This window comes from Berkeleyomyces rouxiae, assembly GCF_048999995.1.
Source record: "Berkeleyomyces rouxiae strain 22BRR77 chromosome Unknown BrBRR77_ptg000003l, whole genome shotgun sequence".
In the NCBI taxonomy this organism is placed as follows: domain Eukaryota; kingdom Fungi; phylum Ascomycota; class Sordariomycetes; order Microascales; family Ceratocystidaceae; genus Berkeleyomyces; species Berkeleyomyces rouxiae.
The window spans coordinates 3,038,582-3,062,139 of record NW_027396493.1 but is presented as its reverse complement, the minus strand read 5'-3'; the positions used below and the strand labels follow the sequence as shown (position 1 = coordinate 3,062,139).

Sequence of the window (23,558 nt, the reverse complement as noted above, 5' to 3'; positions counted from 1 at the left end):
AGACACATCATGTGCTTATGGAATGAAGGGAGAGAAGAAGGAAGCGCAAAAAAAAAACAAAGTAGATGGCCCGCAACTGACAAGTTGAGGATTCAATGAGACATTATACTTGGTATAAAGGACATCATAGCAAGACCGTACGAGGACTTCATACCAGGCAGAGAGGGATAAGGGGGGAGAAGAAGAAGAGGAGAAAGAAAATCGACAGGCTTTCGATAGCGCCGCAAGAAGACAAGGAAAAGAAAAGAAAAAAAAAAAAACTTAAGAACACAAGGAAGATGGAAAAAAAAAGAAAAAAAAAAGACCAGCAAGATGAACCCCAAGATTACAAGCTGTCGTCACCACAAGAAGAAGAGAAGAGTAGAGAGAGAGAGAGGGGGGAGGAAGGAAAAAGAAATGTGGTTTGAAAAGAAGGAAACCAAAAAAAAGACACCATGCAATAAAGAAAGAGGAGAAGCAAAAGAGAGTATCCCGCAAAGAAGCAAAGCATGATGTATAGCCTCGGTTACACAGAAGACCTGCGAGGATAAGCCCAGAAAAGAAGAAGAAAAGAAACGGACCAAGTCCACAAATCAAAGAGAAAAAAAAAGAGAGAAAAAAAACACAAACAAACCACCACCACAACCAACCTTCCACCCTCTACCACACAGACACCTTAGTTGTTCCCTGCAATACCGACTCCCGGGCCCGGGTTGGCATTATTTTGCCGTCCCCAGTTTCCCGAAGTCCGGTACTCCGAGCGCTGCCCGTTGTTGCCATTGGACGGCAGGTCGTCGTCGGGCCGGGCGTCAGGCGAGTCGTAGGCCTGTGGCGCGCCGTACGGCGACACGTCTTCATGGCGGTAGCCGCGGAGCGCCGGGTTCTGGCCGGCCGGAGGGGGGCCGTGCATAGGCTTCTGCTGCTGCATCTGGGGCGGCTGTGGCGAGCCGTACTCTCGTTGCATGTGCATGTATTGCGGAGGCGGCTGCGGTTGTTGCAAGATCGAAGGCACCGAGGCTGGCCCATAGTGCTTGCCGGGGCCGCTGGGGGGCTGCTGATTTCCCTGCATGGGCGGCACCTGCTGGTGCGAAGAGGTAGCCCGCGGCTCCGAGTGAGGCTGCGGGATGGAGTGCTGGTTGGGAGGAGTGGATGGCTGACTGCTGCTGCCGTACGCAGGATTAGGGGGATCCATGGTGGGGCGTACACTGGTTTCTTGTTGCCACAGAGCAGGGTCCGTATCGTAACGGCGGGGCGGCGGTCGGGATGAGAGATCGGCACGGTTGTATACCTCATTGAAACCTTCCGAAGGCTGGCGGCCTCCTTGACGGTCTTGGAACCGTCGAAGAATGTCTTTCGTGGTCAGATCAGAGTTGCTGCTGTTAAAGAGACTCTGGTCGTTGAGCAACGAGACCAGATAGTCAGGGAGCTGTAGTATATTATTAGCAACAGAACATCACATTGCAAACTGTATTGTGCCCATCGCACACTTACCATGCACATTTCTTCCAGATTGTTAATCATGACCTCGACAGCCTCCACAGCGAACATGGGCTCGCTGTCCAGAGCGAGCGCTCGGTCGTTGGCAAAGAGAATGTTGGGAGCAATGACCGTAGCCAGATTTTTGACATCCATCTTAGATCCAGACTCCTCGTCGATTTGGTGAAAGGTTCCTGCCCACTTTAAAAAGTAAAACAGAATCTCAAGAGAATCTCTGTGGCACTTGGGCAACAGGCAACACGTCAAATGTAGACACTGCTTCCGCTTCTCCTGGTCCTTGATCTTGGCGGCTACAAGCCACAATCTGTAAAGCTTGAACGTCATGAGCGGATCTGGAAGCTCACGCAGATACCGTTTGAGCAGAGCAGCAACCTGAACCACGGGCTGTTCCATGAGGTTTACACTGTCAGTACCTTCACGGTCAATCGCTTCGCAAAGCTCTCCTAACTTCTTGATATTGCCGTTCTTTCGGAACACACCCTCGACTGACAGATCCATCTTGCGCATGGCCGTGATAATGTCGTCGAGAATAGCGGGGATTCGCAAAGCACCAGGGCCAAGGCCATCTGTAGATTCGGCACCATCCCGCTCTATAATGACTTCCAAGGGAACGCCAAACACGCCCTTCTTTTTGACAGCCTTACGTCCATCATTCTTGAAGGCCTTGTGCAGATTCTTCCAGAAGGGCGCAGGCTTGCGAGACTCGATGAATCCGAGCAGTTCGTCGAGGCTGAACTGGTTTTCGACCATGGGGTGCATAGTCAAAACAGCAAGGTGGCGTACGATAAAGTACTCCAGCCCTGACATCTCGGAGAAATAAACACGGCCAAGCCGCTGCGGCATGTCTCTGTTTCCGGCTCTTGCGTCATCTCGATTTAGAGATTGGGCGCGAGACCCAGCCTGCTTGGACGGGTGATCCATGCTACGCTTTCCATCGCCTCTAGGATGGTGGTGAAGTTCTTTTGCTTGTTCGGCAGCCACAATACGAGGCAAATCGTCCAGCGTCAGGGCATCCATTGTACTCAACTTCTTATCCACGACGCCAGGGCCATTGGGAGAGCCATCTTCGGGAATCATGTCGCGGGACGCAAAATGGTTGTCACCGGACCCGGGACCGTCAGGACCGTCCATGATACGAGATGTGCGGGCTTTGCGGACACTCGAAGACAAATGCTTGTCCAGGCGCGTGCTACGCAGTCGTCGGACTTCGTTGAGTGTGTTTTCGTAGGATGATTCACGGCGCTCAGAGATGCGAGACTGAGATTGGGAACGAGGCTCTCCGTGGTTGTGAGCGTGCCGGGTATGGTGTCCATCTGAGGTGTAGCCACTTGCGTCATCATTGGAGCTGGGAAGGGCACCATTGGTACGCAGGATTTCGAGGAGTCGGGCAAGCGCAACCTTGAGCAGGAAAGCATACTGTTGCAACTTGGTAATGTGTTCGAATGGGGTTTGGTTGTCGTTGGAAGTATTGGCGCAGTTCTTGCAGTAGGTTCGCTTGTCAAAAGCGTTGAAGTATGCATCTTGCAGGGTCCGGCCAAGCTCTGTTGAGCAATGTACGCACTTGACACAGTTTATATGCCAGCGCAGGTCGCCGTTCTTGGCGCACTCATCTTCAACCGACTTGTTGCAAAGAGCGCAGTGATCTGAATCTTTGGCAGATAACCGAGAGTTGCCGTTCATGATAAGAAGTGGGTTTTCTTCAATCTCCTGTGTTTCGAGATTCCGCAAGTCATCGAGAAACTGGTAGATGCCGTCGGATGACTTGGCCTCCCGCTCCAACTTGAGGGCACCTTGGAGACATATGCGGATAAGCAGCTTGAGATAGTGGGCAAGGCCAGTGACCAGGGAAAGAAGATCTTGCGTGACACCAAGTTTCCCGCCGGGGTTTTCTGAGGTCTTGGAAAGTAGTGAGAAGAAAGACACTATCTTTTTGCAAAGAATCTTGGCTTCGCGGCCATAGGACATGCCTGTTTGAAGAGTTAGTAAGTGGTCATCAAAGCAAAATAGAAGCCAGGGTAGAGCAGAGATGTGGAATAGAGGAACAGCAATAGTTCATTCCCAAGCATGGTGATTGGCGCTAGATGTGCAATGCGGCGCCAAGGAACATGTAGAGAGCGGCAGATTGCACGAACTTGTCTCAATCATTTCTGGTGCCGGTTGATGAGAGCACAGATGGCTTCCATGATTGAGACAATGTGCTGGCAGTACTCTAGCGGACAAGGCAACAAAGGGGTTGTGACAAGTGATTGATGGAGAATCAATGGTCTACTTACTTTTCATTCCATGAGTAATGGTCATGGTGTTATCAAGACTATCGGCGCTTTGGAAGAGGATCTCGACATGATAGATGAAGCGCTTTGCCACAATGACGCCGTCTAGGTGGGCACCGTTACTCACATGGAGCAGCATGTCTGAGATACAAGCGGCTGAGGACTCTTCAAAGGCCGAGAGGACGCTCCAGATTTGATAGACCTTTGCCTCCATGCGCTCCTCGGCCTCTCTAACAACCTCTCGGTCGTACTGAGTACCAGTACCTTGTACAGGGGCTGGCTCGTCAGATGAGGACAAACGCACATTCCAAAACTTGTGAATCATGTAACACTCTGGGTGCCAGTGCTGGTTCTGGCCATTGCGGAAGATTTCAACGAACTGCTTCAGGATAGCTGTTTGGCAGCCATTGCAGCGTTGTGCAAACTGGGTCGAGTAGTGGTAATGACAGTAGACTTGGTCCTCGTGCTCGTAGTAGCTGTCGGAAGCACCAAAGACTGTAGGGCAGACAGAGCAGGTGAAGTGGTCGACATGGTATTTTCGGTCGAGGGCGGTGATGTATGAGCCTCGTAAGGCATTCCCGCACTTGTAGCAGAGGAGGCCAAGGCGACGGAAGTAGTCGGTTTCACAGAGCGGATATTGGCCGTCGCCATTTTCGTCATCGACGGGGAAGAACTTGGACGCTACAATTTGACCACAGTCCTAAAGAGATAGCATAAAAAGTCAGTAGGCAGTCAAATGGATTGAGGAGGGGAGGTGGAGGCGGCTGCCGGCCCGAGAGCCATCTACCTATTTGCTGGGGGCGAGGGCATCAAACTTTGGGGGGGGGGGGGGGGAAGAGGGAGGGGAGGAGATGGAACAAGAGAGGGGGGGGGGCGATGCGAGGGACGAGGGGCGAGAGGCGAGGGGTGAACGGGTTGAGGGAGGGAGACGGGTCAAGGAGATATTTGGAGGGGGGAAGGCTTACGCGACATCTGAAGCAATCGAGATGAAAAGTGCCGTCCAGGGCGCGCACGAACTGGCCAGTCAGGACCTGGCCACACTTTTTGCAGATGCGGGCTTGGCCGCTGGGCGAGCGGCCGGACTTTGACGGGCGTTGGCGGTCAGCACTGGCCCGCGGGGCTGGAGGACCTCCATTGGCAGAGTGATCGTCCTGAGTGTGTGATTGGGCCTTGGAAAGGGGGTGGTCGTGAGAGGGTGGTTGTGAGGAAGGAGGCCGGCTCCGATTACGAGCAGGAGATCCTGGAGGCCCATTAAGGGGGGCCACGGAGTTCCTCATGTAGGGGTTTTCAGGCGTTTGGGTGCGGAAGTTGTTGGTATAGGGGTCGGCGTCGTAGGAAGAGGGGCCCGGGGCGGCAGCGGCGGTTGGGTTCTGGGGTGTGTGCGTAGAAGCGATGGTGCCGGGAGGAGGTCGAGTCGGACTGCGGTCGGGGACCCTCCAGGAGGAGGCATCGTGATCGGAAGCCATTGCTCTGGTGGGGGGGAGACGAGGCGGCGGAGGTTGGGAAGCGGGAGAGGATTCGGATGCGGATGATGGCACACTGGCAGATGAGACGTGTAGTGAAGTGAATTTTTTGATGGGGAGCACTGGGCTGTGACTGTGGTCAGGCGTTGAGAGGGTTTCTCTGGAGTGTTCCCCAGTGGGCTAGCGGATGGATGAGAGGGCCGGCAGTCGGAGTGGCGGAGGGAAGAAGGAAGGCAGTAGACGGGCTGGTGATCGGATCGGCTGGTCGGTCGGCGAGTCGGTCGGTGAGTCGGCGGGCCAGTCGGGGCCAGTTGCGCAGCTACAGGTCGGGAGGGGGAGGGCAGTAGCCAAAGCAGAAAACTAGAGGCCAAAGACGATGGCGATGGAGGATTGAATAGAAAGCCAGCCAGCCAGCACAGCCAGCAGTGGGGAGTGTTGGGCGGGTTGGTGTGGGTGTTGAATCTGGAGCAAAGCAGAGCAGGGCAGAGCATAGCAGAGCACGGCAATGCAATGCAATGCGGTGCAATCAACGAGCGGGCGATCAATCAGGAGATCGGGAGACGCAACAAACGAGCAAAAAAAAAGGGAAAAAGAAAAAAAAAAGGAATGGACTTGGCCAAGGTTGAGGTTGAGGTCAAGGCTGAAGGCTGAGGTTGAGCTCTGCAACAGCCAGCAACACCAACAGCAACAGCCTGCGTGTGCTAAAGCGGAGACAGCAACCAACTATAGGATGTACGTGCAATTCGTGTGGGAAGACGGCGGAGCACACATATGAGGCAGACCCTTATTCAGGCCTGGCACTGGCAGTCGTAGAGAGTCGTGGCAGGGCAGAGCACCTTCAAGGCAGTCAGTGCAGTTTAGTTTAGTTCAGTGAAAGGAGAGAAATGACAACGCATCAACGGCCCCCCAAGAACCCAAGAAGCGTGTTTGGCAGCGTGATTGGCCTGGGACTGGTTGTCGCGGACTTTGGCTTGGGGGTTGGAGCCAGGGTTAGGGTCTATAACAGCGACAAACCAGTGGTAGGCTTAGGGTTGTGGCGCGTCAAAGCTTCACTGGGAGGGCTTGGAAAAGAGGGATACACGGAGCGGAAGAAGCAAAATAGAATAGCAAAACGGCACGGAGAACAAATCACAAGTATAGTGTGCTTTGTTTGAGGTATTGACGCGTCTGGGGCGGCACAAGGGAGCGCGAGAAGGGGCACAGAAACAAGCCCGGCGTGTTGGCATTGCTGTGCTGGACATGGATTTGTATGTATGTACATCCATACATACAGGCTCTCTGCGTTAGGGTTACTGCGACAAAACCCTGATCCCTGGCGCAAGTCTGATAGTCTGTTCGTTCCGGCTGTCATGAAGCAGAAATGCAAATGTCCCAGCTCGCTTAGTCGTAACTATATCCAAGCCAAGCTTATTTTGCCAGAAGATTGTGGCAGCATGGAAAGCCAAAACCCGCATCGAGCGAGCCGCGTTGGAGAGGTTGTTACTCCTGTTCACATGCATTCATTTGTAACCGTCTTAATTGGGCGACATTTTTGGGCTGATGTGGAAATCTGCCTTTAATCTTCAGGGCTGGTTGAATGCATGTTAGCGTCTCTTTTAGCGCCCCCCCCCGCTCTAGCGCGATTGTCGCTGAATGCCACTGTAACAGAGGGCATTCGGGAATTTTGCATTTTACAACTAACTAGTTAGGGAATGATGAAAAGGAGAGGCAGTTGTGTATATGTGCATATGTAAGCAATGGACATGCTCTCTGGATGAAAAAAAAAAACAAAGAACAAAAAAACCCTTGCTCAGCTGATGAGCTGCCTTGGAGGCTGTGACGAGACCGATACGTGTGTATAAAAGTAGACAACCAACTATAAGAAGGCAGAATAAAGAGAACGCCTAAGCCTGTGCTGTGTGTGCCTGACGAAGCACAGACGCAGATCGAATGACGACGACGACGACATTGAGGACAGGCAGAAACAAGAAGACCCTGTGGATGAAAGAGACTGGGAAAAGCCAAGTTAAAATCCTGTCAAAGAAAGAAGAACAAAAAAACAATCATGGACGACACGGACTGAGCCATTGAAGTAAAAACAAACTCACCCCCCACAAAGGTCACATCCAGGAAGATGTCAGGTTCAGCTTGTGCTACCTACATAAACAGATCAAAAAATGATAATTAAAAGATCAACGATGAAGCAAGATTAACTAGCCATGACATGCATAGTCACGTATGTATGCAACTTATGTGATCAACTAACTAGTCCACTGACAGCATCACAGTGTGACATTCTTATCAGATCAAGAAAGCAAAAGAGGGCACGTCTATTTTTGGGAGCAACGCATCGGAACCAGCCGGCGTCGATGTTCCTCAAGCGCCAAATCACCATGACATGTGCTCTATAGCCAAGTTCGGCAAGAAGTTTGGTTTTAGCCCAGAGCCGAAGCCCGGCGCCCAAGACTAACGCCCGAGAACTGCTACATGGGCATATCGAGGCTCCAGTTGTCTCAGCCGGTGGCCTGCCCAAGCCTGCGGGGAGAAGCAAATCTGGATCTGTGTCTTTGTTATCGTTTGCCCGAATATAACGAGAAGCCGAAATACAACTGCATGGGACGTGGAGACTTCCGTGGCGGGGGGGCAGAGAAGGCGGCGACATGTGACTTGTCCGCTCCGTGGGCCATATCATGTGCATGTGTAATACCAGGCCACACGTGGTCGATGGCCGAACCGTAATTGGGTGTTTATCGCATGGGTAGTTGGTTACATACATATGTATATACTTGTTTTGTTTCTAGAATGCTGGGCGGATGATCAACTTGCGCGTGGGGTCAAAGGCGACAAATATGCATGCTTACAATCAAGGTCCAGCACAAAGTGTTTTCTGTTCACCAGCTAGTTAGTGCAGAGCAGAGGTATTTGCAGGCTAGTTATGCCCGGCTAGCCGTTGGTGCAAGGGGGTGACTGAAGGAAGTTGTAGTGTATCACGACACTCAGGTTCTAACCATCCGGGCGCATGGCGTGCTGTCTAACATGGGTGTGATGTGACGGCCAAATCAAACCGAGTGGCACCACCTATCCATAGGAGTTCTTCCAGGTTGCTCTCCAGCCAACATGACCTAAGCGGGGTCTGACCAAGGCGTACAATGTATGCAGGCTCAGGACCGAGGCCCCAGAAAGCCCGGCGGAAAACAGACGTAGTGACTGTATTGCGCGTATGCTTGGTGGCAGTGTTTGATGCTCTGAAGTCCGGGGGGTCCTGGGCAGTGATATTAAATGGCGAGGGGGGAGGGGCTAACGCTTATAAACATGGCTTTATTGCCGTTCGGTAAGACGTGCGCAGGCGATTTGTGTGCCAGATACATATATTGGCTGGCAGCCCGGACTAGTCCGCGACCCGAGTTCCTCTGTCCTGGGTCTCTCATGGCACTCACAACGACTCCACGAAAGCTGCCGGCCATCCTGCTTCGCCGCCAGCATTAATCTCGGATTCCTTTTTGTTCTCGCTTGTTGCTTTTGCCCAGAAAGGCGTTTCATGTGCCCGCGCCGCCTGCCTCATTTCTCCTGTCCTCCCTCTTCTTCCAGGCGTATCGCGCCGTCCAGTCATCACCAACAATCTAGCTTCTTTACACACAAGACTGCCGCCGACGCTGCCCAATCAGACCGGCAAACCCCGCCTTGGAAGCGCGGGCTCAGCATTGGCGAATCGCTCTAGCAAATCGGTTGTATTGCCAGCTGCCAATCCCAGGAGTTGCCTCATACGAGCTGGGAGTCCTCTTTTTGTTTTTCCTGACAGCTCAGACATTGCTGTCCGCTGAACGCAAAAAAAAAAAAGCATTGGCCTTGAACGTGCCGCAGTCGTCTGCTCTGGCCTTCCTTGCTTGTGTCTCTATTCAGCATCATTCCCGGAGGCAACCTCGTGAAAAAAAAAACCCCGAGGAAAATATAAATATAAATATATAAAATACTGGCTGACTAACTGCCAATTCGTCCTGCTTGTCTAGTGTCGAAGCTTTCTTTTTGACGGCAGCTGAAACCAACAAACCATCTCAACTAGAAACCCTCTAAGGATTCCTGGAATGCAGCAGTTATACGCTCATGGTCAAAACGTCTAGCCGGCTTTTTTTCCGTGTTTTTTTTTCCTAGCAAAAGCGAACGACTAACCCCTATCTTTTTTCCTGCGTTATGTATAAAACTCTGGACTATATTACTTCGTCAAAGCCCCGCTACCCTTCATCCCCTCGACTCCTTTCCAGCCATTATTATTGAAATCTCTGCTTGATAGCTGTCTGCTCTTCACAATTGCTTCTTCAAAAGCCTCTTCGTCCCAGTCGCTCGTCCATCTCATCTCGACTGCTTCTCCAATTCTCTCCTCGTCCCCTCATTTCCGCTATCACCTCACCTCACCTCCTCTCACAATGCCCTCTCCATCACGGCCCCACTCCGGCCCCGCGCCACAAAAGCCCTCTTCCTCCACCTCCACTTCCGCCTCCACAAATAGCGCCGCCGCCTCCACAAACAGCGCCGCCTGCTTCGCCAGCTCCACGCTCGTCACGCTCGCCTCCGGCGCCAAAGTGCCCATGCGCCATTTGCGCCGCGGCATGCGCGTGCAGACCCCGCTGGGCCCGCGCCGCGTGGCCGCCCTGCTGATGACCGTCGTAACCGACCTGCCCGTGTGCGACGTGCGCGGCGTCCTCGTGACCGCCTGGCACCCCGTCTCGCACGAGGCCACCTCGTGGCACTTTCCGCGCTGGGTCGCCTCGGGCCACGGCCGGTATACCGGCCGCATGTGCTCAGTCCTGCTTGAAAAGGACCCGAATCCGCGCGCCCACGCCGTCTGGGTCTCGCCCGCCGCCCCTGCTGCTACTGCTCTTGCAGCCCCCGCAGCCCCCGCCGCTACCTCTACCTCTACCTCTACCTCACAGCCACCTGCCCCGCCACATGCCCCGTACCTGGGCTTCTGGGGCGTCACACTAGGCCACGGCCTCCGCAAGCCGAACCGCCACGACGTCCGCGCACACCCCTTCTTTGGCGACTACGCCGTGGTTGTCCGCAACTTGATCAGCCTGGGCGTGGGCGAGGGCGGCATCGTCATGTCCGGCGGCGTCCTCCGCGAACAGACGACTGGCTTGGCTGTGGGCTTTGCGCCCCCCCGGAGCTCGAGAAGTAGCATGGTCACGCTCTACGTAAAGGTGCCTAATCCGTTAGCAAGACATCAGCACTTGGTCAAGGAAGCACGGCGACGAGTGCGGCTCTTGTAAATGAAAAAGAAATAATATTAAAAAATTAAAAAAAAAAAAAAGACAAAGCAATGAACGGCCATCACGCCCACCAAGTTGGACACCAGGAATGCAGAGCGACTACGGAAGCGGAATTAGCGGGTTTTTTTTCTACGGCCATCTTTTTCTTTTTTTTTTCAAAACACCTAGATGTAAAATACCGCGAGGGCTTTTGCCATGTTATCATATGGACAACACCTGTTGCAGGAACATACACACACACACTAATACAACATGACATATCTGTCACTCATGCCCAAAACCTTAGATTGACTTTTTGACTCTGTATATTTAATCAAGCCTCTTCACACACTCCCTCTAAGTCGACCCGCCCATTGTATTCCTTCTGCGTCGGTCATGTCCCGATTCCGTCGTCCCCACAATGGCTCGCAACGCCTGTGCTAGTCCATTGCTATCATAATGTAGAGACCCGCCCGTCGTGCCCTTGGGCCCATACAACCGGATTGTCTCAATGCCCATGTGCGCCAGTCTCTGCCGATCAACTCTGGGCGATGAAGGGCAGTCGAGATAGATCACGTGCGTGATGAACTGCCCGCAAAGGGAATCATCAATCTTCAAGCCCGACTTCATCGACTGCCCACAGGCCGCAGCAATAGTTCGGACGAAATCCACTGCCGTAAACGGGTTGCTCGATGGCCCCACTTCACGATCGACCGTTGCATTCAGAATAAGCACCTTGTTTCGAATGTCCGGTCGTGACAGCGCGTGGCCAACTCCCTTGAGCACTAGGCTGGGTATAATCGAGGTGAACAGCGACCCAATGCTATAAATCACCGTGCTACAACTCGTCAACGCGTCCAGAACCCGTGGATTTGCCGAGATCCGGATCTCCTGGCCGTATGGGTTGATATACCATAGCCTTTGGATCCGCGCCGGCAAATCCTCCTCGTGCTCTTTAGAAAACGCAATGGCTGCCTTTCGTAGCGCTGGCAAGGACCCCGGGAGGTTGGCATCTTCAGTCTCGGTCTCTTCATCGTGCTCATTCTCCTCCTCTCGCACCGGAACCATGCCATTATTTGGCGTGAGCGGATCCTCTTCATCGCCCGCCTGGCACGTCAAGGTGATGGCGGTTGGCTCTCCAGGGTGGGAAATGTTGTTTTGCCCCATGATGACGCTCCCATCAGCAAGCCCCGCGGCAATGTGATGGGCAAAGTTGGTGTTGAGAGCAGGCATTACATCCACATTTTCAGGGACAGAGCATATTGACGAAAGCAGGTAGATTGCTGCTTCGAAGCTACCCGTAAATAATCTAGCGCCTGTCAGGAAGATATTTCCCAGGCTGGCACTACCGAAATCAAAACGGCTAGAAGGCCGCGTGCGCTTGATGGCCTCAAAGTTGAAACTGTTGAGGATCGACCGAATCAGCTGCAGCTTGGGCGTCGATATACCGTTCCAAGCCGGATGCTCGCCGTCAAGGAACTTGTCCCACTCTCGGGCAGCAGCTGCTGAATCAGCAACTAAGCGATGATTGAATAGTGCCTTGAGGGCACTGTTCTCGACGCTTCCATTGTCAGGAATGAGCCTGACAAGACGGGAGCGTACATCACCGATACCTAAAAAAGAAACAGGGCCATCGGATTAGATTCCGGATGCTACATCAAAGCACAAGGGGGGTAATCGGCAGACTTACCAGGTCCGCCAAAAACACGAATAATCTCGCTACTGCTGCCGCCATTATCCGAAATCGGGAGGACATACACCAGCGCCGCGCGGTTGGCCTGGCGAACGTCCTCAAACACGTCAACAAGCTTGTTCGCCGCGCTGCCGCCCGAAAAGATGACAATGCCGCTGCCCGGCGCGTTACTCGGCGACGACGACGTCGTCCGCCGGCGCGACAGCGGTGGCGCAGCAGCCACAGGCTCGGCAAGAGAGCCGTGGCCAGCGGAACTGGGCGCAGCCGGCAGCGAACCGGGCCCGGGGCCGGATGTGAGGGGCGCAGAAGAGGCGCAGGGCTGTATGCTGCCTTTGGAATCCACAAGCCTCATCTGCGGGAGCTCGTCTTCTAGTGGGGCCGGCATGCTTGTGTCGTGCATGACAAGAGGGGTTGGTTGTTTGACGTGTTACAAAGCGGCGATGTTTTCTTCTTTCTTGCTGCCCGGCTAGAAAAGCACAAGAGGTGATGGTTTGTATTGTTGCTCGCGATTTCCGCTTTTGCAGAGCGGCAGTCGGAGACCAAAAGACGTGAGCGGATGTTGGGATTGAACCTGCGGCGGGGGGTGTGGTAGCAGAGCAAATGAAACTAACTCCAAAGTTGACAAGTGTCTCGATTTTCAATTCATTTCTTGGCTGGTGTCGCGCCTTCTTTCTTATTTCTAGTTGGATTGCTCGTATATCACTCATCGGCTAATGTGGGCTATGCCCCGTTTGGCAGTTTCTACTTTGGTGGTTGCTAGTCTGTCTTGTCTTTGCACTTGCCCCTCTGGTCACTACCCGCCATGCTGAAACAAACAAACAACAATCTGGACAGCAACTATCATATACTAACCCTACCGGTTAACCCTTGAAGTGGCACATCTATTCTACACGGTTCTGCACCGACTCGTATTCTTGGTTTACATTTATCAAGTCTTATACTACTTAGAGTTAGCGTGGGCATGCTAATTCCAGTAGACTTTGCACCAGCTCTCAATCAATGCCGAAAAGGAACCAAACTCCCATGCCACCCCTTTGTGCTGTACCCACCCATTAGTCTAAAACCTGAAGCGAGCCCTGGCTAGCCGCCCAAAACTTGTACTGGTCTGCGCCCATCAAGGCCGTCAGAATCATCTTCTCAAACTTGCCAACGTTATCTGCCCTCGTCTCGCCCAAGACCTGCGACATGAGGAAGTGATTGACTACAATGTGCCGTTCCAGCGACCATTCCTTGACAAACGATGTAATGTCCTGTGCCTGCCAGAGGGCCGCCGAGACCGTGACATGAGTGACATAGTGCTTGTTTTCCGTGCACGACGAAACGTACGTAGCGCCCTTGAGCATGCGGATGATTTGCGCAAAGAAAAAGACCATGGTGAAGGTGCGCTGTGCCGACTCCATGTATATCCAATGCCGCCAAAACTCCTGCGCCGCGCCGACCGGGAACATGCTCCACGGCGGGTTGGTCTGCCTCAGCTCGTTGTTCAGGCCGTTTTCTTCCATTACACGCAGCAGGTTCATGGCCCAGCTCTCGAGCACGGGCAGTGCCTCGTCGACGGCTGTCAGGAGACCCAGATCGCCGTCAAATGTGCACATGATCATGTACAGAAGCAGTGCCTGTACCTTGGCCAGCGCTTCCAGCGGCGTGTTGGCCGGCACCGGGGTCCGAACAACGTTGTGCAGCCGCGCCCGGATGGTGCGTAGGATGATGGTGGCGTTGTCTTCGTTCTTGGCCATATAGAGCGCGCAGGACGACAGCGCGTCTTCCATTATGCGCGGCATGTTTTCGGAATACAGCAGCGAGTGGCTCCATGGCGTCTCCATGTTGAGAACCATGGTGCGTGGCGAGTTGCGGATAGTCTTGCGGGCATATGATAATCGCGTATAAAGTAGCTCGCTAGGCCGTTCATGGGGCGCCCAACGCATGGGCACTGTTGAGACGCTTGGCGGCGTGTAGGCTTCCGGTGATTTGCCTTGTGCTTGGGATGCCAAAGGGGTCTGGGGCGTGGATGGGCGCAACGGACGAGAGCTGTTGGCTGCAATATGTGTTGCCACCAACGAGTCAATCTCCTCCATGTTGAAAAAGGTGTCGTCGGGAAATTCCCCCAGTCCTGTATCCATGCTGGTAGGATCCAATATGGCTATCTCGGCTGCACTGAACCCAGCCTGCCTGGAGGAAGAAGAAGCCTGCGTGGCGGCTGTCGTGAGCGTATCTGCATTGATCAGGCCTGTAGAGGGTGTATACTGTGTATACTGAGGCGGCTCCATGGCTAAGCCGTGAAAGCGTGTCGACGATTGGAGAAAGCGAATAATTTCTTGTGTACGTTCGCCAAACATGCCTGGGTTGTTATTGATTTTGGTGACTCCGTATTCGAAAATCGATGGCGTCATACCCGTTGAGGTTGATGAACTCGAGTAAGACAGCGCTTGGTGCGACTGCTGTGGCTGATTCAACTGCATGCTCGACAGTGCTTGGTGAGCTAGCGGAACAGCCAGCGAAGCTGCACCAGAGGGTGCCCGCGGCATTGCTGTCCTAACTGATGGGCCCGACGAGGGCGACGGTTGTCTGCGGCTCGGCTTGCCGATATAGACGCATTCGAGATCCCGCAGGTTGCAGCGCGAGCAGCGCGGGTAAGCCAAATCGCAGCGGCGCTTAGCTTTGACGCAGGCCGCGCATGACTTGCGCCGCGGGGGCGGATTTGAGCGCTCGATGGAAGAGTTGCTGCGCATGGTGTGGGTGGCCAGCGGACTTGCGCGAGGGGGAGGAGCGAGCAGGCGGGAGGGAACAGTTTATCGGCTCCTCAGCGTCAGGTCCAGCTCAAGGAAGAATAGGCGGGCGGCAGGGTGGGAGCAGAGAGAGAAAGGGCGGCAGCAAGTCGTCGTCTACCAGGCCGTCGGTAAGTAGGTTGGCGTGTGGGTAGAAGCAGCAGCAACAGTCAAGATGTTGGTCGAGAGAGAAGCCATGCAAGGACATCATGCTGGCGCAAAGCTCGCCTGCGACAGAAGCTGGTAGGGCTCGTATTGTTAAGTAATCGAGCGTCAACGACCCGGCTAACCTGTGGGCTGTCGCATCTTGAGCCTTGCAAGCTTCGGCCTCGAGCCCGAACTTTGGCCTGGGCGAGCCCCATTTTGACTTGGTGCCCAGAGTGGAGTTCCGCCGTGGTAAGCTAGGAGGAACTCTAAAACCGAGTCCGGCAGGTGAGGGCGGCTGCCGCCAGCTGTCACATGTGGCTTGCTCGCCCTTCGCCAACTGGTGGCTCACTGGTGGCACTTCTATTGAGCCGCGTCACCGCGCGCAGGCTGCTAAACTCGCCTGGGCTTGCAGCGTCTGCAGCCGGAATTCATTCCTTTTTCGGAGTTAAGATCGACAGCTACAAACATACTTGCCTGGACACACCCCGATTTGTGGCCCCGACCTGTGCCGCGATGGACGTGTGTCTGATGGCAAGCGAAGAAGGAAGCAGCAGGAGCCACATGCGGAATTATAGCAGTTGTTATCTCGAGTACAACCGGCTCTGGAGAAAGGAATAACTACTCGTATCATCGACTGTTTTAAAGCAGCATGACATTCACTACAGGACCGAAGAAGTGTGTTGCAAACACAAGTAACTATGTAGTTGGAAATTGACGAGAGATAGATAGACCCTGGAACCTTAAAACAAGAACAATGGAGATATCAACAGCCCGGAAACCTGTCCGGCACTATGCCGAAGAATAAGAAACATGAAGAGAAGAAAAGAACAAGTAACTAGTCACAAGAATAAAAAAAAATAAAAAACCCACTCTTCCGAGCCATCCGCGCGCTTAGAACATGCCGCCAGGGAGGCCCCCTGGCATTGAGCGCAGGTTATCAGCCGACTCCCGCGATGCCTGTGGGTACTCTGGACTCATCGGCGTCGGAGGGAAGTAGGGGGTAATCATAGGCTCGTCTTCCTTCCGTCCCATAAGCCCGCCCATGATGTTGCGTCGGCGCGGGTTGATTGGCGGCACCGGGGGAGCCGCTGGCGAGGTCTGGATACGGAGTGCATTGGAGCCAGATGCAGAGCGAGAGCGCGTTTGCGTTTCAGGCAGCGTGACAGTGGGCATGCGGGAGCTCGAAGACACAAACGTCGGCTCGGAAATCTCCTTCTTGCTCACGCGGCGTCTCATCGACTCGTCGAGACGCAAAGGAGAAGCCGGCGTAATTGGAGTCATATCACCGATGCGCCCCTGCGTGTTAATGGCTAGCCCAAGCTCGGCAGGAGAGTTAGCCCGGCTCCTGTACATGCCTTGTGGGGGGGGCACGGGCGACCTAATGCCATTGGTATAGCTGCCTGCAGAGCGCAAAGTGGGGCGCGCCATACGACTGCTATTACTAGCGTCTGAATTGCTACGATCTCTCTCAACGTCTGATGAAGTACGAGTGCTCATGCTTTGGCCAATTTCACCAGAGTCACGGGGATAATATGACACGGGAGGTCGACTCTGGTTGCGTATGCGATTAGGTGATTGAGGCTCAGTCTGCATCTGTCGCTGCATCTCGCGTCGAGCTTGGCGAAACTGCTTGAGGCCAGGATGTACGGACGCCCCCTCATCCTCAGACGAACGATGATCACCTGCATGAGGAATCGCAGTTTCCGATTCGTCAAAAACGAACCGACTAGGACTCGGTGTAGCACTGATAGGGCTGCTAATGTTGAGCATTTTCAAACTCTTGCGTTCCCGCAGAGATCCCTTGCTCACTCTACTCGCCACATCCTTTCGTGCCGACGGTGAGGCGGGCCGTGAGGCATCACTATCCATGTTCAATGAACTGAGCTTTTCGCGAACGATGCGTGCACGGTCGGCCAGTTGGTTAGCAAACTCATCCGTTGCTGTTTGCGGAGTTCCGCTGCCAGACGGTTTGAAATCCTCGCCAGGCTCCTCTACAAGGGGGCTAATCTGGGTATAGTACTCGTTTGACGGTTCATCGTCGTAAACTGAAGATACACTGCTATCGTTTCTCAGATGAGCGCGAACCATGCCGTTGAGTCCAGCACCATTGGGCGTGATAGCCGAAGACTCTGAGATGGGAGATATAGGATCGAACCGGCTGACTGAAGTAGTCACAACCAGAGGGGCAGAGGGAACAGGAGGGCTCTCTCTCAAGGCGGGATGATCACTATGGTCAACAATAGATCTGCGTGAAGGGGCAGTGCTAGCGATGGAAGGTGTGCGGGTTCTGTCAAACTCCGCCTCCTCGGCTTCCAAAAAAGTGAGTCTGTTGGGGTCCAATTTTCCGGGAACACGGCCATTGGGGAGGGTCCGGCGCGGAACAGCTTCAGGGACATCATTTGAAGTTGACTCTGAATGACTGGATGATCGAATGGAGCCAGCTTCGGATTGAGCAGGCGTGAAGCGGCCTTGCCTCAACTGAAGTTGTCTCTGGGCATAACGCGACTCATCGTAAGACTGGGTAGGTTTGGCCATCTTGGCCTCTTCAGCCTCGCTCATAGGCGGGCTAAGGGGAGGAACTGTGCCAATCGGAGGTTTCAGTTCATCAGTTTTGGGATTATCAGTAGGCGGGTTCACTGAGCTACCGCTAGGAGAGCGAGATTTAAGGTTGGGAGCACTCGACTTGGCAAGTAGTCTGCGGTCAGGACCGACACCTCGATCAATCAACATGTTTCCTATCGGATGTTCCGTTGTCCGGGGGCCAAACCTGCGGGCTAATGTGTCCATGCGGTTCAAGGCCGAGTTTTGATGGTCGTGGAGCTCCTGGTTTAATGACTGCTCATAGAGTCGACGTGTGCGGGCCACTGACTTTTCAACAGCTCCTTGAGACTGGGGTTCAGGTTGAGACTCATTCTGCGGCTGGGCTTGTGAGGCTAATTGAAATGGCGCAGGCTGGATGGTAGTCTGCTCATCACTCGTTGATTCTGGCACCAGAGATGTGGCAGTTGTTGAGGTGGACATTGTCAAGGACGGGATGGAAGACATGGTGTTGGAAGAGGGACTTGGTGAGTTTAGGGAACGCTTACGCACGAAGCTGGGTGGTGATGGTGGTCTTTGGTCAATGACTTCTGAAGTTGTTTCGTCTTGCGCGACTTCGTTCTGTTCTCTGAGCAGACGCTCTTTTTCTTGAACCTTCCAACGTTGGAAGGCTGACATGGAGACATCATCTTCGTACAGCGCCTTGCCCATACCTCCAGAGGGCGAGATCTTGTATATTTTCTGGCGCCCGCCGAACAAGTTGTTCCCATCGATGGGTTTCCCCCGGTTCATGATGGAGTCGCCGTCCTCGGAAGACTGGTATTCGCCCATCCGGGCAAATTGCCGTGAACGGATGGATTCGACCTCGGCGATGTCGCCCAGTCCAGCTCCCAACATAAAGTCCATCCCTCTGGACGCCCGATTGGAGAAAAGAACGCTGTCATCACTGGCCTTGCCAATTTTTGTGTTCGGGTCGTCTTGCTCACGAAGCATGGAAAATCTGGCAGAGAGGCCGGTCATGAGCAGACTCGTACGGAAGTCATCCTGCGAGGGCAATACATTTTCGAGATTTAGATCCTCCGTTTTGTTCTCCTCGATGCTCTTCTTTGCTTTTCCGAACAACTTGAATGCCGATGGTAGAGGCTCTTCGGGTGACGCCTTAGGCAAGGGAGATGCGCTAACGTCCTTATCCTTGGCTCTGCGCTTGGTTCTGAAGCGGTTCATGATGATGTATCTGTAGGTATAAATGGGGCAAAGTAAGCTAATGATCGGAATGACGAATAGAGGCAATCGGGGCAAGGAAATCGAGGCTCCAAGCAAGCGCAGAGGCGGCTAATTTTGATCCAGCATGACGGTGGCCCACTTCGAGGCATGACAAACAAGCAGGTTCTACATAACAAGCGAGGATTCCTTGTCAGGTTGACTTGCGTGACAGAATGAAGAGGGAACGTCACATTAACCCTTTCATGTGGCAGATCACACATGTTCTGTTAGGGCCGCCTCCCAGCTTCAGTGGTACCGAGCATAAATTTAGAGCACAAGAGTCTCTAACAATGATGAGCAACTAGCGCAAGGGAAGTCTTACCTGGTTTTGGATTTTGGGTTGCAAATAAAGTTGGTTGCTGATACTATACACGCCGGGTGTAAAGGTGGTGGTGCAGGTGGCACTGATCACAGGGCAGTCTTGCACAGGCCCAGGCTCCGTGACTTTGCGGGTGGTGGCCACTTGAGCAAATACTGAGCTGGGAGAGAAAAGAAAGAAAAAAAAAGGAGAGCGAATGAGAACTCGGATGCTGTGGTGAATCCCAACTAAAATCAGGTGAGAAAGGTCGAAAGCTGATACAGAAAAAGAATTGTTAAGAATGTTGATGGTGTATGGGCAGATGGTATAAAATAGCTACACGATGTCATCCACTATCACCAGGGAAAAACAGGCGTCACAGAAGCCGCAGTCGCAACGTAGCAGAGGCTGGCCACATGGACTACAAGTCCCGGCAAGCAATAGGCGCACTCTGGGGAGGAAGCCGGCGGGGGTAGTGGCAGGCAAACCGGAGCAGTGCAGATTTCTGCAGATGAAGCGTCGCGCGGCCGGGGCGAGGTTTGGTGGCGAGCTGGGCTGAAACAGCGTTGTGTCGTGAGTTGGTGTCTAAATGAAGATGCTGGCTATGTCGGCTGGCACGATGCAGGAAGCTTGGTTTCGTATTGGCAGACGGCGATGGTGTTTTGAGGCAGGGCTATCTGCGTGAGAGCAAGCGGAACAGATTGAGATGACAGTAGAGAAAGAAACGGCGGAGCAGAGCGATGGAAGAGCGCAAAAAGAGAGCAGACAAAAGGTCGATTGCAGGATCGAGGATGGCAAATGAGTGAAAGGAGCGAGTAAGTAAGTTAAGTGAGCGTTAGTTAAGGAACGGACAAGAGGCACAAGTCGGCGGAAATACAGGGCAGATCAGATTCGACTGGTAGAAGCTCTCTCAAGGGCTGGCAATTCTCGGGCGGAGAGGACGGTTCATGGAAGAAGAAGAAAGACGCAAGATTTGGGCTAGAAAGCGAATGGAAATGTGATGGAGATATTAGAATCAACAAGCAAGTCAAGTGCAGCTCAAGGGACCAGGGACAAGGAGGCCAAGAGTGAGAAAAGAGAGACCAGGCTAGTATGAAAAGGAGCGTGCAGACCGAAGCAAGGTTTAGAGGCAGGAAGACAGAGATCAAGGCATGTAACTTGTATCCTTTTAGCAGGGACCATGACCATGCTCTCTGGTAATAGGAGCAGGAGAAAGATAAAAGCAGGCGAATTAAGTCGCGATAAGCAGAGCGCGCAGAAACAGAACACACTCTTGGTGGGCTGCTTGTTTGTGGTTTAGGGGGCGCCGAGGGTCGTCGTTTGGCGAGGGTTTGGGGAGTCTGACAGGCAAACAAACAGTCTGGAGTCTGGCCGAGAATCTCTGGGCCTGACTATTGACTCCGGGCTTGACTCTGGGCTTGACTTAAGCTGACTAGGGGGCAGCAGAAAAACGAACAAGAGGAAAGTGGACACGCAAGGGACGGACGCACAGCAGATTGCAGCTGTGACGGGGCAGAGGAAACTTTGTACCTGTGCATCGTTTCCACCTGCAAACCCTTAGGCTGACCTTGGACTTGCGCTGCTCCTCAGACACAAAACACCGCGAGAGAGGCGATAAGTAAAAGACTCTCAAGCATGGAAGAATTTTCATCTTCAGCCTCGTTTCTTCTTCTGCCGGTGCATGCACTAACCGCGTTTGCCCTGGACGCCGATCCAACTAGACAACTAGTTAACTACATATGCACATATGCATGTACTTGGCACAACCAGCGAGTGACTGCTGACTCAGCGGTAAGCTCTTCAGAGGCAAACAGGCAAGCGCACAAACAAGCACAAGTCCCAACTAAATGTACCCGCCCATGTATTCCCTTCTCTCGTTGGTTATTCGCGCTGTCACTATGCATTTGTGCTCGTCATCGTCGCTGCAAATTAGCCTAGTTAGTTACAACAAACCAAGCCTTTCTTTTTCCCCCAGGAACATGTCTCTGTTAGGTTGGGCCAAGTGAGAGCTTTGTGGCTGCTTCATGTTGTATACAAAAAATGGATACACGCATACAATGGCCGATTGCTACAAATACAAGCTTCATCTCTATCTCCTGTGTGTGAAGAGACTTTTCGCCGCCTCATCTCATGTTCCGTTTGCTCCGATCAGTCCGTCCTGCCCTGTTGGTGCTAGTGTTGGTGCAAGTGATAGTATTCTCTTCTTTTTTTGTCCAAGTACACCCGCCTGCGTAGTGTATTTTTTTTTTTTTACTTTTTCCCTTTCCCTCTACAAACGGCAATGTCTCCACTCAGCTCAAACACTGGCCCCATGTTCCTGCTTTTTGACTTGGCTGCTCATTTTGACGACACATGTATAGTATTATAACTAGTTAGTGCTACCAACTATACTTGTGTAAGCCAACATATCCCCCCTTCACCCATACCCACATCGCAGACAAAGAAAAGCCATCACCCTCTACACTCATTTTTCCCATGCCCACTTCACCTGTCTCGCCAGGCCTCTCGCTCTGCTCCCTTGTCGTACAACACACACAACGAGGGGCTTCTTGCGTGGTGTGGCTTGAGCCTGCACATATTCCTCGACTGGGAGAGTGCCTTGTTGGCCTGAGTTGTTGCCTGCTCCCTTGTGAACTGCAGCCAAACAGCCCTTGTCCAATGCGCCGCGTCCCTTGTACACGTCTGTTTTCTTGATCAACCCTTTCTGTGGCTAGCTCTCTTCATGTGCCTGAAAGCCCCTCTATCCCCTTCTTTGACGCGTAGAGAGACAAAGTGGGGTCCTGCTGCAGGTTATCCCTAAAGAGGCATAGTCAGGGCCAAATGCCAATTTGTACAGGTACAAGGACAGGCACTGGGAATAGGGAACAATTAGTTTTGTGGACGTGGTTTTGTGTTACAGGGGCCGCCCCCGTTGCGCTTTGTGCACAATTGCAGCTTCTGTGCTTCTCGCCTCTTGCCTTTTGTGCCTGCCAGTCAACGTCAGCCACCATGAGATGAAGGCTGCACGGGCAACACCACCGCCCACAGAGCAGGCACGGAGTTGCCCTTTCTTTTCATACTTGCGAACCTATACTTGCCCAACTCGACAATTGCTTTCTACCCGGCGAATATCTGGCTAAACCCAAGTCTCCGTCTACGTGAAACAAATCCTCCGTCATGCACATGCAAGGCAATCTTTTTTCTTCCTTCTTTCTCCCCATCCTCGCTGAGTTGCCCCCCTGGACTATGCATCATCGGGATTAAACAAGTTTTCAATTCTCTCCCCGATTGTGCTTGTTTGTCCATGTTGGTTTCCTCGTTTGTTTTTTTTCTCCGCTTCAACTAGGGGATCGCGATGTCTCAGGATATCCTCAGCTCAATGCAATGGAGATCCTGTACGAGAGAGAGCCCAAAGCCTGGTGTCCAGATGGACAGCTAACACCAAGACATTGGGAGTGGTTCCTTTTTTTTGTGCTTTGATTTTTCTCGGCCAAGCTTCACAAAGAGATGAACTGTCCCTACCGCAGGGAAACAAGCCCTTTCTTCTGCCACCCTTGTCGAGTCTTACTCCGCCTTGACTGGACCCTGGATTGGCTATCTCGTCTCGTTCGCTTTCCTAACAGGCAGGGCCAGCCAAGTCGCATATTCACAAATGTGTACAGGAACCATGTCAAAATTTGCACGCATAACGCGGCTGGCTACGAACAAGACCTGATATCGCCCTCTTGTTATTTCTAGCCTTCTTCCGAGTCAATTTACAAATCCACACCCAAGCGTAGAGGCACGTAATACGACCATTACCACCAACTCAATACATGCCTGCACTCGGCTTTCACACGGGACAGCTAGAGTCTCAACCCCCCGCACTGCAACTTCCGATGAATTGCCCTGTTCCTCGCAAGGATACGCTTTCCACCCACCATGCAAGCACTGAAGTAGTAATGAACTGAAGTAGTAATGGAACGTCGCCGGCCGTGGCATGCGAACTATGCACAAATACAACCAACTCTCACTCTACGTCAACAGCCCCAAACATGTGGTTCGAGTAACTCTACTTGCACAGCTACTCCATGTACCTGTACTTCGGCCTGCTACCACACACCATAATCATCAATCAGGGGCCATGGCAGCCCTGACACTTCTTCACCAACCCTCCCAAAGCAATTAAGGAACTCAATTTAAGCAGCCTCAGGGTGAACGGTTCTTGGCCTCGACGCTGCTTTTAGCGCAGCTACACCTGTACACATGTGGTTAACTATAGTAATTGTGCTACTTGTGCAACCGGCACTTCGGGTCCTATACACTTGACTACCTTGATTGCTTAGGAATGTTTGTGCCGAGTGCTTAGTTATATAGGGATTGGCCTACGGTGAGAGGAGAGGATCACGGCATTTTCGGTCTGACAGATGAACCCAGTTCAACTACTGACAAATGGGATTTACGT

At 53.0% G+C, this 23,558-nt stretch overlaps 5 protein-coding genes across 5 annotated transcripts; 1 reads left to right on the top strand and 4 right to left on the bottom strand.

Annotated features, from left to right (window-relative positions):
• Positions 1-655: 655 nt before the first annotated feature.
• On the bottom strand, positions 656-5,212 carry BROUX77_004024 (uncharacterized protein; the record flags this gene model as incomplete). Its single annotated transcript, XM_073748741.1, has 4 exons — positions 656-1,405; positions 1,471-3,443; positions 3,750-4,446; positions 4,712-5,212. The coding sequence occupies 4 exons, from the start codon at positions 5,210-5,212 to the stop codon at positions 656-658; spliced, it is 3,921 nt and encodes a 1,306-aa protein (XP_073606449.1).
• A 4,397-nt stretch (positions 5,213-9,609) lies between these two features.
• Positions 9,610-10,452, top strand: BROUX77_004023 (uncharacterized protein; the record flags this gene model as incomplete). Its single annotated transcript, XM_073748740.1, has 1 exon — positions 9,610-10,452. One exon carries the CDS (start codon positions 9,610-9,612, stop codon positions 10,450-10,452), a length of 843 nt encoding a protein of 280 aa, XP_073606448.1.
• A 336-nt stretch (positions 10,453-10,788) lies between these two features.
• On the bottom strand, positions 10,789-12,524 carry BROUX77_004022 (uncharacterized protein; the record flags this gene model as incomplete). Its single annotated transcript, XM_073748739.1, has 2 exons — positions 10,789-12,044; positions 12,122-12,524. The coding sequence occupies 2 exons, from the start codon at positions 12,522-12,524 to the stop codon at positions 10,789-10,791; spliced, it is 1,659 nt and encodes a 552-aa protein (XP_073606447.1).
• A 652-nt stretch (positions 12,525-13,176) lies between these two features.
• Positions 13,177-14,853, bottom strand: BROUX77_004021 (uncharacterized protein; the record flags this gene model as incomplete). Its single annotated transcript, XM_073748738.1, has 1 exon — positions 13,177-14,853. One exon carries the CDS (start codon positions 14,851-14,853, stop codon positions 13,177-13,179), a length of 1,677 nt encoding a protein of 558 aa, XP_073606446.1.
• Positions 14,854-15,927: 1,074 nt separating this feature from the next.
• On the bottom strand, positions 15,928-18,798 carry BROUX77_004020 (uncharacterized protein; the record flags this gene model as incomplete). Its single annotated transcript, XM_073748737.1, has 1 exon — positions 15,928-18,798. The coding sequence occupies one exon, from the start codon at positions 18,796-18,798 to the stop codon at positions 15,928-15,930; it is 2,871 nt and encodes a 956-aa protein (XP_073606445.1).
• Between the last annotated feature and the right edge of the window lie 4,760 nt (positions 18,799-23,558).